Raw genomic sequence first — 18,237 nt, forward strand, 5'->3', positions numbered from 1 at the left:
ATTATTCTATATATTTACCGAGAGTCTGGAATTCTCTGTCATACTCTTATTGGTTATCATCTTCCGTAGAAAAACATGTTGTGTTCAATTAACTACTTTTTCAGCACCTTAAGTGTGCATACAATCTCCACTCATCATCAGTGGTGGTAGGCACTTGGTTCAGGTTGTAATGGCATTTGAATATGAATATTTCTCACCTTGTACATCCATCTGCAGGTAACTTTTTGCCAGAATTTGATGGATGGCAAGCCTCCACCTTTTTAGCGCAGCATCTAACTGCTTCTCAGTCCCACTCTTAATCTTCTCGTTATTTTGGTTGCACAGCTACAATAATTAAATACTACATTTTTCTTTAAGATTTCCTAAAATAGCTTAACGTTACACTAGGCAGGGACACAAAATTTCTTTCGTCCATACATTCATTATCTTGGTTTTCACTTTGTATACCAGTCATTGTTTTGTTCAAAAATAAGACCAAGTGCATTTCAATCCACGCAACAACGTTGCTTTGATCAATTTACTGAAGCTAAGCTGATATAGAGCAAGCATCTAATTAACATTTGATGTTCTATCTAGAGTGTTAAGGGGTCTGAATTGCATTCCATCCACACGCATGACGCCTCACCTTTCTGGGTATGACCGCACTTCTGTGCTATTTCTGACAACTGGTTTGGCAATAAGTAGAAGAAAATGGACTACTGTGAATATACATGTGCAAAGGTAGTTCATAAACCAGTATGTTGTCTTGTTTGAATCATGGAAAATTTGTAATTTTTTTGTCAGAAATGCCACAGGCTTGACTCCACCACAAAGTTTCTTCCATAACAAGTACTTGCCCCAAGTAGAGGTGTGCAACTTGCATGCAGGAAATGCCCAGGTGTTGATTTGGCCATACCAAGAGGAGAAAGCCCTAGTTGGCATAATTAATGTTGGGCTGTCAATGCTGGTAGAAAAAAAAAAGTACTGCACAGCTCCTGTCACTGTGGGTGTCCTGAGGAGAAAAAGCATGATGAGATGATGAGTATGTCTTTACAGTGCTACAGAAAGGGCTATCAAATCATTCTGTGAAACTGTGCTATATGTGGTGGGCCAGAATTTTCCAATTTTGATCTACCCAGTGTAGCAGAGCTACATTTGGGCTGTATGAGCATGCCTGTGTATGAGAAATGGTGTCATACAGTCACATGCTCAGAACACTACTTGCTATCAGGTCCTTCCACAAATGCTTTCACATCCAGATCCTCATTATCTATTTCCTAATGCACATGAATTTAAGATTTATTCTCTCTTTACCCAGTATGGAGGATTCTTCTTCATTGTTTCTGTGGTGTCCCAGATTGCTCTCTATTTATTTAACTATAAGGATGTATAATGCTATTTTTAAATCTGGTTGTTCAATATTAAGAATGTTAAATTTCCAGAGGTCCAAGGAAGACCCCACTGTTGTAGGTATACTACAGATACACCAAAATATTGCTTGATCCAAACAGATTCTTATTAAAAAAAAAAAAATCTGGCCTGATTTCTAACTTTAATGCTCATTTGGATAACTCATTCAGAATTATGTGATAATGGATAGCCAGCTCTTCAGATGAACTGCCTGTAAATGCCTAGTTGAGTGTATTTGTGATACCTTATGCCAGTAAATCAGCATGGTTCAGTGATGTTTTATGCTTTTAGCAATATACGTCAATGTATGGTCATGCTACTGTCATAGGCTCTAAACATCTTTTTAAAAATATTTTTTATCATTGTAGACACAACGTTGAGATTTTTGGTGTGTGTAAATCCTGAAGGTATCATAACAGGCAAATTATTGAGTGTGCCAGTTCTGGGTGTTACTTGAAGTCATTGTGATTTACACGTTTCCCCATGCCTGCATTTTGCATTTTCTGTCTTCTTAACTGGGTTTATTCCTCCGTGGTGCATTTTGGATCTGTATCTGTATTTCTTCAGGGATAATATTTAATTTAGGACTTTAACAAGTCGTATTCCAGTCCACCGGCAATGGGCTGAGGAAAGCTGCTACTGCACATAGGTACTCCAAGAGGACCGAGTGCATATCGGTAACCTTTTGACAGAGGAAAATACCACTAGAGATCATTGACCATCTGTAGTCATATTCCTCTTGAGCCATTCATCACTAACATACTCCGAACTCTGCAGCTCTCTACTTGGCTCAGAGCAATAACATGAAACCGTGCAAAAAAGAGCATTCTATATACTTCCAGTTAACACTCTTAACTTCACATAATTCTGCCAGCAGTGCTGTTACATCCACTTTCCATCTTACTCTACTTAAGTCCCTCAACACTATTGCTAAACTAACAAGAATTGTCATTGTAATAGAGTACCTGTGTGCCTGTAGTGCTCATCTTACCTAAGAAAATTCTCCCCTTTTCAGTTACTAACTAGTAGCTTTTTCTTACCAAATAATATCTTTTAATATTCATCATCAGGAAAGTTTCTTTCTTAATAGCTATCTTTAGGTTTCTTAGTCCATGAGAACATATTCTCTTAGTCATATACCACATGTTCTGTATGGTCCTTGCTTGGACAGGGCACCAGCACCTGCTGCAAGGCAGTGGTTCTGGGAGCTCCAATCCCTGTGTTGCCTGATCTAGTATGGGTTTACATCCCGGGGCTGAGTGAGTTGCTGCCTAAGAAGATGCAGATTTCAGTCACTGGTGTCTAATAGTGAGTTCACCCCCCAGCCTTTTCTTGGTAGCAATGGCGTTAGATTTTATCTCCTCTGCCCAGTTCACAGTATTATTCATGGTAAAACTCTAGGAACTAATAGCTTTGTACTCTATCTGTGTCAAATTTGGTTTAAATTGGATCATTACTTTCAAATGTTATTAATGGGGAGCTGAGAAAAATACACATTCCTTGATTTCCTTACTCCTTTAAAGGTAAGGCTAAAAGTTCAACTCATGTTGGATTTGCTTGATCTATGGTGGTTAATAATCATGGCAATTGGCATTCTTTTTTTTTCTGATTGTCTCAGGCAAATCTCATGCTTTGGGAAATAAACTTTATAGGAATCATAAATAATAAGTTGGTAATTCCTTATTCACATCCCTCTCTGGGAGAGAAATGTCACAGAGCGGGTAGGTGGCTGGACCAATCCTTCATAATGAGTTGATGAAAGGAAAAGGAAAAGAAAGAAAGCCTATGCATCCTAACTGTTTCCTCTGCCCTATACAATTAACATTGTTTTTCTTAAGATTATTTCACTAGCTTTACGTCTTGTGATTAATGTGCCTAAGATCATCCAAGAGGATAAATAATTCATGCAAATTACATATTCATAAATAGTATTCAGAGATGTAAACTGATGTCTTTACTTCAGATGAGCTTGTAAGATGGTTACTGGAAGGCTGTGTTATACCATGCTGGTTGGCTAAGTGTGTTTTAGTGGAGAGGATGTTCAAAATGACAAGAGTAGTTGGCAGCAGACAAACCTTCAGTTTGAGGTACTCAACATCTAGAAATTAAGGGTTACGTGAACTACCTCTTTCTAAAGGACTAGCTAAATTAGTGTTAGTGTGGTAGCTGGAAACATTCTAGGAAGATGTTCAAACATCAGAGAGTTGGAACAGGCAGCAAAAATAAATAGTATCCCTTTCAAAACCAAAACTTCATGTTGATTGTGACTGGTAAGTAAGGCTTACTCCATAAGAAGGTGAAGATGCATTCCCATGACATAGCTGTCTCCTTGAGCTAGGCCTACAGCTGGTGTCCTGTGATTGCATCCTACTTCAGCAACACCATCTATTGGAGGTTTATTTCAACATGTACGCACTAGCCATGATCTGCAGGACATGCCAATTTCCCGCTGAGGGAGAGGCAGCAGAAGGATAAGATCATAAGATCAACATAAGAGCATGAGAGCAGGCAGGATAAGATCAGGTGTTTGGAGAAAGCAAAAAGAATTAAGGTTATCTCAGCTCTCAGTTGGTTTGCAGAAAGCGCTGAATAGAACAAATGCAGTGCGGATTATAGTAGTCATCCATAAAGTGAACAGAGTGTATGCAATGCTTTGTGAAGCAAGGTTGAAGGAAGACTTTTTCTCTGTTGCATGAATAATTAAGTGGTGGTGGTTTGCCTTTAGGCCACATTACTTCCATGAAGTAGTTATCAATAATACAGATAGATCTAAGGAAATAACAAACTATTCTGGGTCAAAGACTTAAAATCTCACAGAAGAAAGACAGTTATTTTGACCTTTCTGAGAGCTGAAAACCATTTACAACAAGCTTTGTTGTAATTGTTGTTATTGTAATTTGTCCATTGAACCAGCAACTCAACAAAGCAGGAAACAAGCAAGTTTTTATTTTTCAGGCTTCTTGCTCCTGTCACAGAGTCACAGAACTGCAGGATAGCTGAGGACCTCTGGGTCCATCCAGCCCAGCCCCTCCTCAAGCTGGGAGAGCTGCTTGCCCAGGTCCCATGTCTGAACAGGTTTTGAACAGCTCCAAGGAGAAGACTCCACAGCCTCTGTGTAGCCTGTGCCAGTGCTCCATCACCCACACAGCACAGAAGTGGTTCCTTGTAATCAGACAGTATAGTAATACAGAAAAGAGACCTATTACACCGGCACAGCACTGACCCCTTTTGACTGCTTCCCATCCTTCACCCTGCATTAAGACTGGATGATTGCAGAGGCTGCAAAGAAGTGATGCTGTTAATGGTGAAATTCCTTATCTGCAGGACTTTATATGTTATAATGTGTGAAAACGGAGAAGAAACAATTAGCCCATTGTTGTGTGTTTTAATTCAGGTTGCTGTTCAAAGCAGTGATAATTCAGATCTGATCCTCATCCTCTGTGAGACTTCTGCCTCTTTACCACTTGATTTTGGCACTCCCGGCAGGATAGAGCAGAAACAGGACACCAGGCAGCCTTCCCTCTCCACACTCCTATGTCACCTTCCCTTCTGCAAGCCTCCTGCATACATTTAGATTGCTTCTGCTGAGCTCTGTGCTGCAAAGTATAAGGGGAGCCTAGTGTCTTTGATGATCCTGATCTAAATAGCAAGTTGTCATTTGAATTAAAAGATAGAGACTGCAGCAGATGAAAGAGAAGCAATATGCTTATTTTCTGGTCTAACAGAGCTGTTATTCCACTGGTGTCCCAAGCCTATATACAAATAATTGGGAATTTGCTGTCTTTTTTTTTTTTTTTTTTTAAATTGTACCTCTGCATCTGTGTGGGTGAATGCGAAAGTGTTTTTGCACATGTACATATGCATTTTCAGTAGACACTGCACAGCTAAAGCCTCTTTTAATTTTCTCTAATTTATTTTTAATTTTGTAAACCCCCAGGGGTAAATCCTTGTTATATGGTGTAAAATCATCTCTTCTACAAAGCAGCTTATTTGTTGATTTTTAATTTGAGCCAGTAGAGGCAAAAAGCTGTAGCTTTTTTTTTTTCCGACTCCAAGGGTTTCTCTGTATATATAACTGACAAATGTGTGTTTCACTGCGAAATTAGGTTAAAAAAAACTTAATCCTATCCTCTAAAGAAGAAAGAGAGTTTGTGTTTCTCTGTGCTAACAGTATGTTAGGCTTCTGAATCTAAAAACATTCTTAATATGTGATTTAACTCTACAGTACATTTGGATTAGATTGAATATAAAAGCTCAAGTTTTCAAAGTATCCAAGTGCTGACAGAAGCTTTTGTTTTTTGAAAGGGAGTTTCCATCAGCAAATGGCAGTGTCTGGATGGCATTACTCCATACACTCACATAAACACGTGTTTACCAGCACCAGTGTGTTCTGTTGGCTTGCAGGAAATGTTGCCTTCGAGCTAACCTGTGCTTGTCAGTTTGATTATTTGTTTTTATGACTGCCTGGAAGCCTTAGTCACAGTCCTTTTCAGATAATAACAAAAACACACAATCTGACACAATCTCTCCTGCTTTTACATTCAGTAGGAGAGATGTTTGTTTGCAAAACACCCATTATCTCATCCTAAACAATCCATCTGGAATATGTCAGATGAATAATTCTAATGTTTTAAAATGCCTTACCAAGTAGTTCAGGTTTAGGCATCTACTTTTGCTCCTTCATTCAAGAAGGCTTATAACTTGTATTACTCAATTAATTAATTTTGCTGTGATTTGTCATCAAAGCAAAGTAAAAAAAAAAAAAAAAAAGAGGACAATGTCTCTTTTTGTTTTGGACTTTGAGTGATTTTCTCCCCTTTTAGGTTCTAGTGCAAAACTGATATTTATTCCTGTTTAGGATGTAGACTTATGAATGAACCTCTTGATACCCTCAGCTTCTCATCATAGTCTCCCCAAATTAAATAGAGGCTAATCTACCTAACTGTGAGTCTCATTACTCTTCTCTCTGTTGACACTGTATTCACTAAGGATGCCATCTGTGATCAGTGTCCAGAGGTCTTCTTCTGGCAGGCACATCGCCACAGAAACCATTGCCTTCTACTCTCTATGAATGATTGCCTTTCAGTATGGTGAATTTGCTTCAGCCCCATCTCCAAACAAGGACTCCACCTACCTCCTTTTGATTTGTACATAGCTTTAAATTGACACCCACTGCAGATGATCATCTTCTGTTCCCTGCCCTGTTTGCATAAACTCTCCCTCCATTTCAAGAGCAATTTAAATTAATTCCCTCTGTGAATTCTGATTACAGTGCTAAAGAAACAGAGAATAGTGAACAACTGCTGTTCCCTATACTAACAGTGAGTCAAACATACGTGGCTTTTCCTCAGGTAAAGCTTCAGATGAGTGGGTCAATTTTGCTGATACTTATGCAACTGATACGTTAATGATCAAAGATAATAACAGTCCAAACAAAGGGACCCACGTCAGAAACCGAATGTTTCTTACATACCAGATATAATGAATTACAGCCTGGGAATGGAAGCAAAGACTAACTGTGTTCCACAGAGAAATGCAGCTCCTGCACAAGATTTTTCTTCCAGGAACACATTCTCTGTTTTATTTCTGTCGTGCTGAATGCCTGTACATCTCTCAGCTTTCCACTGGGTCAGACAAAGACACTTGCTGTGAAGCTAAACCATGTTCGTCAAAGCTATATGGTGCCTGCATAAATTCATTTCATCGTTACCTTTTGCTCTGCAGAGCCTTCTCAGCTCAACTTGATCTTTTGCAGCTGGGAACATCTCAGAGCTCTACATCAAAGATAAAACACCACTCGCCACTTATTTTTTTTTTTTTTTTTATTTCTGTCATTAACCTAGAAAGGGTTGAAAAAGCAAAAGGGAGAATCATGAACATCAGCTAAAGTTTAAAAGATTTATTTCCCACCTATGGAAACCCTGACTTTACCCGTTAGCCAGAACACATGACCATGCATTCCTTTCCATGCCTAATTCATTTGTCTACGTTTGAGCAGTATAGTGATCTGTGGTTGGAAATTGAAGTTGGAAAAGGAATCACTGGCAAACCAAAGGCACCAAAATGTTCCTTGATATTTGTTTATAGTCTTAGCCAAATGCAGTGTTCAGAGCTTGAGCCTGCTGTTTCTTTCTGCTCTGTAAGTGTGGGTCTTAGTGAAAACACCAGACTTAGGTGGGATTTTCACTTTTGGAATAAAGACTGCAATGGCACTGAAAGCCTAATACTGTCTGATAATTTGATATCTTTGGTTTTTAAACATTCTCAAAATTCGCACTGAGGTGCCTTTTCAGCCTTTTCATTGCGTTGGTGTTTTTCAAATGGTATTATAAAGGTATTATGTGGGCAGCATGAAAATTAGAGAGAGTTTCATTACCTGGGAAGGATCTATCTGCATGCATTACACTGATTTTAGTAGGAGTTAGGACATCTCATCTTCAACACTTTTTTGAAAACGCCTTCCTAAATGATCTAAAAAATACAAAAAGATCTAAAACTTTCTGCATGCTCAAATCGTCATAACAAATCCATAAATTTACTTTTATTTCATGTCTGAAATGCATTGTTCCTGAATCACAGTACAAACAAAGGGAGGGAATTTCTGTTTAATGAAATCTCTTGTATGAGTTGGTGGTGACAGTGGGGTATGGGTGAATGTACCATTGAATTGTTCTTATTTAGTCTATAATAATTAGCTTCCTCAGCATCTTGTTTCTTCTATTTCTCCGCTGCCTGTTGAGAGAGAGGAAGAAATAGAAAAAGAGAAGAGAGAGAAGGAAGGAAAGAAGAACAGGAAGGAAAGATTTAACATTTATGATTTCACACTCAGTGTCATCATCACTGCAGCAAGTAATTAGGTTGTTGCCTAATAATATCTCCCTGTAAGTGTGTATATATGTGAGTATCTGTTAACGAACAAATGTCACATGATTCAGATGCTTTCTTCAGGTAAATATCCACTCAAGTCACTCAGTAGAGCCATGATTTAGCATCTCAGATTCTGAATGAACTGCTGAAATTATTATCTATTTTTCTGCGATTGCATCTGATAAAATCTGAGATGTTCCTGCACTGTAGAAAGCCTGCCATTTCTTACAGTATAGTAGTACACATATCACCATTTGAACCAAAGAATGAACACACTTCTAATGATGGAAAATGGTGAAGGAGAGTTGGAAAGCCTGAACAAATTTTAGTGCCAATTGACGGTAATGTTCCCTTTCTTCAATATTTTCCACCACCCATTTTGATGATCACAGACACTTAGAAGGGCTGCGTCAACATGGACAAATCTCAAAATGGTGCATTTATTTAACTTGCAAGGCAATTCAAATTCTGTTTCTGACACTTTCTCAGTCAACCCCACTTGGATCCCTGTTAGGGCTGCACCCTCTCAAAGACTTAAAGCTTTACTGAGCTTGCTATCAGTTTGCCCACTGTCATGCAAATAAGCAGCAGGTTTGCCTACCCCTCACTAATGAGCATTTGCACTGGGAACAATAATAATCCCTAGCCTGGCGTGAAGACTCCTTTGACCTTTTGAAAGTTGTGGGTTTGATCTGCAGGTCATATTGTTCTGTCAGTCTTCACATGGTAGAAATTAAGTATGGGGTGATTGGCAGGGTTCCCATGAAAGGCATTACAGAACAAACCTTGCTCCTTCAGAAACTGGTCCTGGGAGCAGAGCAACCTGTCACACTGTCTGTCTGTTTCAGCACAACCTTCCTCCAAGCAGGTCAAATACTTTGGACCTCTAGGGTCATAATAGCTATCCTTTAATCAGGATCTGCCATCCACCCGAAAGGTATCCTATCGTTCTCATATTTCATGGTAGCTACAAATACTGGTAATCTCCCACTTGTGGCAAGGAGCATCTATCAGTATGTATGGAGAGTGTAAGTGTATATAATGAGAAGCTCTATTCTTTACTCTTTTATATATATATATGCATGCATAAAAATAGAGCTAAGAACGCATTTAAAGTCTACCCAAGCTTTACATGTTTTTCTTAGCATTGTTTATGTCTCAATTGAAGTAACAGTCTGACCTTCACAAATTACTTTGCCAAGCTGTTTTGTAAAATATCTGCAAGACAAATAGGATATGCTAGTTTTCATTTCCTGGCACTACCTAGCTATGCATGCATTTTCAACTGCATATTGTAACTGCAAGAGATCTTCTAGATAATTTCTCTTGATATGCAGATACCTTGTGCACGTAAATCTGCCTCTTTTACATAATTATTCTTTTCTCCTTTTTTAACCTCAGGAGAAGAAAACTTGCTGGCAATTTTGAAAAGAAGATGGTGGAAGTACATGATCTTGGGGATAGTGGATATAGAAGCCAATTACCTGGTAGTAAAAGCTTATCAATACACCACTCTTACTAGTGTACAGGTAAGTACATAAAGGATATTCTCTTTCTGAGGTAATATAACAGCTTCCATTGTCTTCAGTACACTGACAGTCGTTTCTTTCTATATCTTCTCTGTGCTTCCAATGCCATCTCATAAGATAATTTTTCATACTGCATTAGTTTTAGTGCTCAGTGTTTTCCAAACTCTGCAAAAACATAGTGGCTTTCATTTTGTTCATCAGTGCTAAACCACTCAATCACACTTTTACCCAATTACTTAATTTGCTCCTTCAAGGAACTGTTTCCAGATGGTATGACATGTTTTTTTCTCACTTCATATTGTACTTGGAAAAAATGTAAGCGCTTCTTTTAGGATTTTGAAATCAGATCTGATTGTCAAATTTATCATTAAGTAAAACTAATGCAGCTGTGATAAAGAAATACAAGCAGAGAGATGCATTATGTTATATAATAGTTTAACTGCAGCTATCAAAGTGTGTCCCTTAAAATCTGAAAATGAAGTGAATAAAAACCATGGTAGAGGCTTCTCCAAAGATCAAACCTGTATGTTTTAAATACAGGTACCAAAGATGGAGCCTTCTTCCCATTTAAATACAGAAGTAAATAACAGAAACAGTTTTAAGAGACTGGAAATTGTCTGTCTTGGGAAATCATTACATTCTTCATTGCTACTTGCTCTAAAGCAAACCTACTCCCTTTTTATGTTATCTGTAAATCACAGGGCAACAGTACATAGTGTTCAGTTTATTTTGCACCTTGTTTGCCTGGAGTTTGCTTCAGAAACAGTAAAATACTGGAGCAGCTCTTAAGTTCTGCAAAACCAAAGTTAATTAGGAATATATTTCTTTCATAGTTGAACAAGTTATATTGGAAAATACTGAATGTATTTAGCTCAATAAGAAACAAGAATAGAAAAAAAAAAATACCCTATGAATCCAAGGTTTATACGAGATATTCACAAATGCCTCTGTCGTCAGAGTACTGGTTTAAGAATTCTTCAAAATTTGTCCAGACAACGTGATAATACTTTTAAGACTTATCCACATCATATTACCCAAGAATATCATGTATATATATATATATATATTTATATGTGTGATATATATATACCAGCAAAATGTATGCAGTTCCACTTTCTGTTTTGATAAAGGAATTTAAGAATATGTTTCAAGATTGCTGAATAATTTCATCAAAGTCTCTGATGAGCACCATGAGAGCTTACTAATGATTGCATTCACTGCCATCAAACCAGACTGATGCATTAGTTTCTCAAAAACAAATATCCCAATAGTTTTAAATTTTTTGCTCTTCTATGCCTTAATAAAAAAAAAAAAAAGACAAAACAACAAAAAATGTGTAAGTTTCACTGTTTATATACACTAATTTGTAACTAACTATATATATATATTCTATGTGCACCACAAGACAATTCCTCTTCACTCAGTGTGGCCCAGACATGACAAAAAGTTGGACACCCATAGGTTAGTGGATGAGGTCATTTGTTCAGGCATTGAATTAAATGACAGATTTTGTGAGCTGTAGACAAACAACATCCTATTTCAACTGAAGAAGAAACACTGGTATAACTGATACGAAATAAAAAATAAAAGATGTACAAAAGCAAGCTGCTCCTAGAATTAGAAAAAGCAAACATTCTACTCTCTTCAGGAGAGGAAAATCCTCATTCTGCAAGAGCACTACTACATAAGAGGCCGTAAATGCTCACTGACACCAAATCTTGTTTGATGGAGAGAAAGTAAGTTTTTAATATTTTAGACTTTCTAGAAGGTTGAAATTGACCCTTAGTAAATGAGAAATCTTGCAGTGTTTTTATAGTGGTGATACATGGATCATTTCATTAGGAAATCGGTTTTACAGCTTTTTCCACATCCCTGCTCCATCACACAAAACTAGCAAGTGAATGTAATGGGTTTGTGGTGCCTTTAGGAAGAAAAAAAAAAAAAAAAAGCTACTCCCAGCCAAAAAACAAAGTCTAACTGTAAAGCATTATATACCATTATTACATTTGATTCACAGTTCTCCTTTCATTGCACAACTGTGAGTACTCAGCATTCGTTTTCCAAGTAGCTCTAAACTCTCTGTACTCTTGAAGTTTCTGTTCTGAACTCCATCTCTTTTTTTCCCCCCAGTGGACACTGTCTTATTATGGTTCAGGGAAGAAGGCTGAAAATTTTGCCCTACTTTCCCACACTTTTTTTATACTCAAATCTTTTCTAATTGACACTTTAAACTTTTGTTTTGTTTTGTTTTTTATTTGTTTTGTTTTTTAAGAGATTTTGGTTTGGGAAAACAGAATTCCCTGGCAAAACTTCCTAAAATATTTCACCAGTTTCCTTCAGAACCACAGTGAGCCAGGACACGCAAGCATAAGCCACAGATGGATATGTTACCTACCCTTTGCTTTTGGATGTCCTTCAGATTATTTCAAATCCTCAATTATTGTACAATTGTTGTCTGAAAATTGTTGCTCAGTTCCACCATGACATCCAATGCACTGTTTACATTTCAGAATCCAAGGTTTCAGTCATTTGCTACGGATAAAATTCAAGATATCCTTTAGGTACCTGGAGTGCAATCCATGGGCAACTAGATTTAATAGAACAATTCAAAAAAAATGTATAAAAATCCACACCTGATTTTCTATATATAGCTAAAATGCTTGTAGACAGCTAGCACCCCTTGGTCTGCATATACTAACCTGATGCCAAGGGCATGGTCTTGGGATATGAGCAGTTCAGGTTGCTCCTTTGTAGCTTCAAGTTCATTCCTCATGTGCCTAGAGTGCTTCTGTATTTCCAGAACTTGTCACCTTAACATCTACTTCCATTTTAAAATTCAAAAGCTAAGTATTTTTGCACCAAAATACCCTGAAGAACTCAATTTGTTAGATACGATCTTAGCATTTCTCAAGTGCTTACAGAAAGTCTGGAGTGCTTTCTAAATTGCAGATGTAGAGCCACTGTTTACATATAGTCATAGCTGTTAAAACAGTAGCTGATATAAGGAGTTTGAGTTAATTCTATCTCAGCTGGAGACAACTGAAACTCAACCATTCTACATCAAGGAAAATCCTTAGAACAGCAATCCTGTAAGTGAAGACTGTCCTCTAAAGAGTTCATTTAAAATTTGAGAATACATCACATAGAAGGCGAAGTAGTTTGTCTGTGGACTAATTTAGACTTCCAAAAACACACTGTTCAAGAATTCCTAGAGATCAGTCACATTTAATGCTCCCAGATGCATTTGTCCTGGTTCTGAGGTAGCCAAAATCTTGTAAAATTATTTTTATTTTCTCTTTGATGTTTTTATCTAACTTACACTAATTATTGCAGTCCTTTCAGTGTCATTTGTAGCAGGTCATTTGTAGCACTGCACTAAAGCCTCCAGTACATACTAGAATTCGAACCTATGACTTTATTTTAAAACTCTACACCTAACTTTCAGGACTGCCTGTGGTAATGCTTTCCATATTTATCCTCACTGATTTTGACACAGCTCTGGTGTAGGCCTGTGGAAGTTTTTATAACTATTCAAGAAATGTGTTTTGACTGTTGTTAGAGACACCACTTACATGGCAGATAAAATTGGCTCCCCCAGAGGGAATTAAAAGATTCTGGAGTTCTTGCAACTATTTAGAGGTAGATAATATAATTGGTTTGAAACTACATTTGGACTTTGACTTTCAAATTTGTAATCTTCCAGGTAAGTGTTTTCTCATCCTGTTAGCTACATTATGAGGCAGACTGCCCTCCCTTCTGCCTCTTCATCCCCACAGCTTTGTTTCTGCAGATACACTGTTCTCCATATTATGCTGTTGATTTACTCTGTCTCGTGGTAATGCAATCCTTTTTCTGTGGTGTGACATCACTGAACTATATGTGCAATGCCTTTCATAGTGGAATTGTAGCAGGTGCATCTGGTATTACAAAAAATAAGGCACTGTCAAGGAGAGAACTATATATTCACACAGTGATTTATCTGGTAATTTATTCCTTAGGCAATCAAGCCTTTGATTGGCATGATGAAAACAAAGATAGTAAAAGCTAGGATTTATAGACATCAGGAGACAGACAATAAAACTATGATTCTTATGTTCTCAACTACTCTTAGATCACCGTGAGCCTCAGCAGTACATCATACTTCCAATTACCTGTGGCAGTTTTCATACCTCAACGACTGCCACCAAAAAAGGAGAGAAGTCAGCAGTAGATGCTTATTATAGGAGTGCTGGATGGCAGACTTTGCTTTGTTTTTAGTCCCCGTGGACTTGATGTGCATTGAGGCGGAAGATTTGAGGTAATTTTGAAGCAAATCTGGGAGGTGATGAGCAGGGGATTTGCAATACTGAAGCTGTTGATTCACTTTGCCCAGTGCTCACTAATGTGAAATATCTTGGAAGCAGAGAGAACCACTCCCTCCCTTCCTCCCCCAGTCCCCATGCATGAAAGCTTGGCTATATTTTCCTGTTTTGCTTCAGGGCTGTGAGGGAAAACATGCACTGTCAACCACGTTTGCAGAATGCTGTTGTGCCTAGTATACGTGTATACTGGGAGAATCTGTGGGGTGTGTCTGGCATTTGTTTTTTTATTGTATTTTGAGTTGTTATTCTGTCTTTTAATGGTTACACACTCATAGTTCACAAACTAGCTCCACCCTCTGCCTCCCCCAGTCTCTCTATGTAGAATTGGAATCAGCTTAGCTCTAGGTATTCTCTAATGGCAAGATTTACCTCAAGCCAGGCATTTTCCTAATATAAATATGCAAAATCTCCTTAAAGTCAGTGAAGCTGTGCCTATTACAACAGCAGAGAATTTGGCATTCTGTGCCCATTTTGCATATTCTTGCAGGTGCAATGCAAAAGCAGATTATTTGCTACGGGAGTTATCTCTGACTTTTCCAAAACCATGCCTTACAATATGACAGAGAAGTATCTAATTGGTAAACTTGAGAAAACGGCCTTCAAAACCTATCTCCAGTGTTCTTACTTGGACAGAAGCAAAACAGAAAATGCATTTTTTTCTACAGAATTATATGACTGCTGGAGAAACCATCTGCTGTCTTAGAATGGTCTTCTGCCAGTGATGGAGGCAGTCGAAGGAGGAAGCTGGTTAAATGAAATTCTATTTCAGGAGTCAGTTTGTACTCTTCCTTGATTGTGGTATTTGAGCAGACATAGCATAAGCGTAGCTGTAGTGTTTGTAGTGAAAGGAAGAAAGGAATGAAGAGGTGTGAGAGGTATGTCCTAAGATATTTTTTTTTAGAGGAGTCAAGATGAAATTATTCAGTTTCACAATAAAGAGAATATGCAGTTTTGAGAGCAGAGGAACTCTAGGTTGATGTGACCACCACTTGTCATTTTAAATGTCTATATGACCTCAATGAATTCCTTTTACGTACACAAAAATTTGGAGCCATAATAATCCTCATCTCAAGTGTTGGTGCACGCAAGACAGGTGTAGGTGAAGGACTTTCACTAGCGAATATTCTGAAGAAGTTTCAGTGTCTGCAGAGAAAAGGAAGAAATTCTGGAAAGAATTAATGGAGCTGATGGGAATGGTTATAGAAATATCAGTCATGTGGCCCAAAGGAAAATAGCTTAAGAGATCTCAAGAGCAAAATATTAAAGAGACTTCGGACTGGAAGAAGTCTCCTTGTTTCTTCCATAGCATGAAAGCAAAACATTTTTACATTGTTTTGTAGGCAGATGACATTGCTAACTGATTCTTTCATCAGTCTTCCAACCTGTAGTACCCTATGCTTTGGTATGATGAACTAATGAACAGTTTTTAAACTAAATCTGTGGTTACATAAATCATGGGGGAAAAAAAGTGATATGCTTATGATAACAAGTAGGAATGCATCTGAACACAAAAGGTGAAAACAGTGCTTCATTTTTTAATTTGAATTGCTTAAAATAAATCTGCCAGAAGCATTGCCAGCATCCACACCTTCCTTACAGAAGGTTTCTGTTTGGGGGCAGCCCAAAGGCAGACAGAGGTTTTACATCTCAGCTGGTTTTGTGCATGTGTAACAGGGAGTGAATCAGGTGAGTGCGAGATTGTGAAAGCGGTGGGAAAACTGGAACAAAAAATTTGTTGGAATTAGTGGCAAACCATTTCTTCCTTTGACTGAAAAGCAAAGTACTCACTGAAAGGTGTGTCTCTTCCTGGATACTGAACTTGCTTTTGTATTAAACTCACCAGTTCTCCTGCTGAATTTCAGTAGCCATCACATCTACGTGACAATACAAAGCTCTGTGGCTGTGACACTGATTTCACTGATCTCTCTGCTCTAGAGAGCAAGCTGAGTAGAGGGTACAGCTGACTCTCTGCATGATTTGCTTGAGGGCAGCACTAATGAGAAACCCCTAATGTGAAATAAAAAGAGCTGGTAACTGGGGGGAAAAAATTCAATGAATGATTAAAAAGGAAGATTCAGCTCAGCTGCTCCCACAGGAAGTTTGCTGACCAGCTTTTTTCTTTTTGATATGGCTACAGATCAGCAGTTCACACTCTGTATTACAGACCTTTTTTCTAAAGCTTGCCAGCACCACTTTCCAAACACTAGCAGCATGTTCTTGCTCGATATGGGCAGGCAGTTGCTGAATTTGTGAGATCAGAGTCTGGGTGTTTATTGGTGGCAAGAGAGTATTTTTCTGTGAATCAGTAGTGTAAAGAAGTGAGTGTACTTAACAAACAATCAGAGGAAATAAATTTCAACATTTTGTATCAACAAACATGGATGCAGTGTGATATCTTTAAGAATCAAATAAGAGTCTTCATTCTCTAAAGCAACACTACTCTCTTATTACCAAGTAGTTTCTGTAAAATTATGTATCAGTAGATAAGGTGTTTTTATATCCTGCCTTCTCAAGTGACCTGATTCAGAGCTCTCAGTAAGAAAGACATAGCAGGGTCAAGGCAAAGAGCTCTTCTTCTGCCTCCTTCTATACAAAATGTTCAACCTGTCTGCACTACACTTTGATATCAGTTTTAATATCTTTCCATAGCAAAATAAGAAATATGTTTTCCTTTAGATTACTGAGATCTGATAACTTGTGTGATCTGATAACTTTGACTGAAATCAGGTCATTCATTAATTTAACATAATGACAGGGTGTTTGCAGTACCTTTTGAATAAGCAATTAAAAGGAAGTATAGAAGACTGTTCCTTGTGAAATATTGGTAAATGACTGACCTTTATTTACTGTGAATGAAATTCAAGCTAAACATAGTTTATCTTTGTTAATGTTGAGGCTGTATAGTCAGAAAAATGGAAGTTAGGTATAATGTGTTTTATTAGCTGCAATGATTAGTAGCAGACAAAAGAAAAAGCAACAAAGAATTCAAGAAAGCCTTATCACACATCAGGCAATCAGTGATGGCACATCTTTTGTCTGAAGAATGTATGTGCATTTTTTCTTTTACTAGACAGGTATGTCTGAAGGAAAAAGAAAAGCAGAGTGAATATAGCCTGGGAGAAGTGAAATGTAAGGCAGTAGCTAGCAATACACCCCATGTAATCTTAATTCTCACATTGTGGTAAGGTATCCACCCCATTGTTTCTATCTGCCCCATTGTTAAATTCAAGTGTAAACTGGGCACGATTCAAGAATTATGTGATGTCAGTGGATGTTACCTGCATTCACTGTTTTTATCTATTGATGCTGCAGTACTGCAGATAACATTTCAGACCTTGGACTACTAGCTCCAAAGCGATGTTTTCCAGCTGATGTCAGCATTGCTGGTTTGTGACACATTCTGTTCATGCTTCCCTTGAAATTAGTGCTTAAAAGAGACAATTTCACATACTTGAAAGCATAGGTGTGTTTTAATATTTATGGAATTAGATGAATTTTAAAAATCTTCCTAAAAAAGACTCAGTGAGAATTTGCATCGTGAAGTACACATGCTGCAGGTAGAGACCAGTATTTAAAACTGGTTGTTGAAATCATACTAGCATCCTAATTTGTATTTCAAGAAAAAGCTCTTTTTGTATGATGAGCCCAGGGTAAATAAAGCAGAGCGTCTGTCCCATAGTGAACATACAGTGCCATGTCCTGCTTGAGAAGGTGGACAAGGTCTGTATTTCAGACAGTAGGGGTTAAAAACATCCACACAGTCATTCTGTCTCTTGAGATGTGGTAGTTAATGGCTGAAAGGTGACATCTTCATATTCTTGAATCTGCTCTTAAAAGTCGTTGTGGACCTCCTGACTTTGCAAAATCAAGTGGTGGGTTCAGTGGTAACTGAGATTCACTTGACAGCTTTGCACAAAATAGAGGCAGAAAGCTGTTTGCATGCAGTAGCTTTTCAATAGAAGCCACTTGCTCTGGGCCAGGTAGAAGCAACTCTTATTGGTAGCAGATTTTGCTCTCCTCCATCTGGCTTTAATGCAAACTAGCAGTAGGTTAAGCTCACCTGTTCAGCACTACAGTGGATAGGAATGAGA

General features: G+C 37.9%; 1 protein-coding gene across 1 annotated transcript in view; it reads left to right on the forward strand.

Annotated features, from left to right (window-relative positions):
* The window catches only part of SLC35F1 (solute carrier family 35 member F1), a 234,330-nt gene that overhangs the window by 173,709 nt on the left and 42,384 nt on the right, over positions 1 to 18,237 (forward strand). Inside the window, exon 3 of the mRNA XM_042818195.1 lies at positions 9,658 to 9,785. Within this exon, the coding sequence (XP_042674129.1) occupies positions 9,658 to 9,785 (128 nt within the window). The remainder of the gene's footprint in view (positions 1 to 9,657; positions 9,786 to 18,237) is intronic.

Source organism: Centrocercus urophasianus, unplaced genomic scaffold (genome assembly GCF_019232065.1).
Source record: "Centrocercus urophasianus isolate 14NV4802_14NV808 unplaced genomic scaffold, USGS_Curo_1.0 seq_10, whole genome shotgun sequence".
NCBI lineage: Eukaryota > Metazoa > Chordata > Aves > Galliformes > Phasianidae > Centrocercus > Centrocercus urophasianus.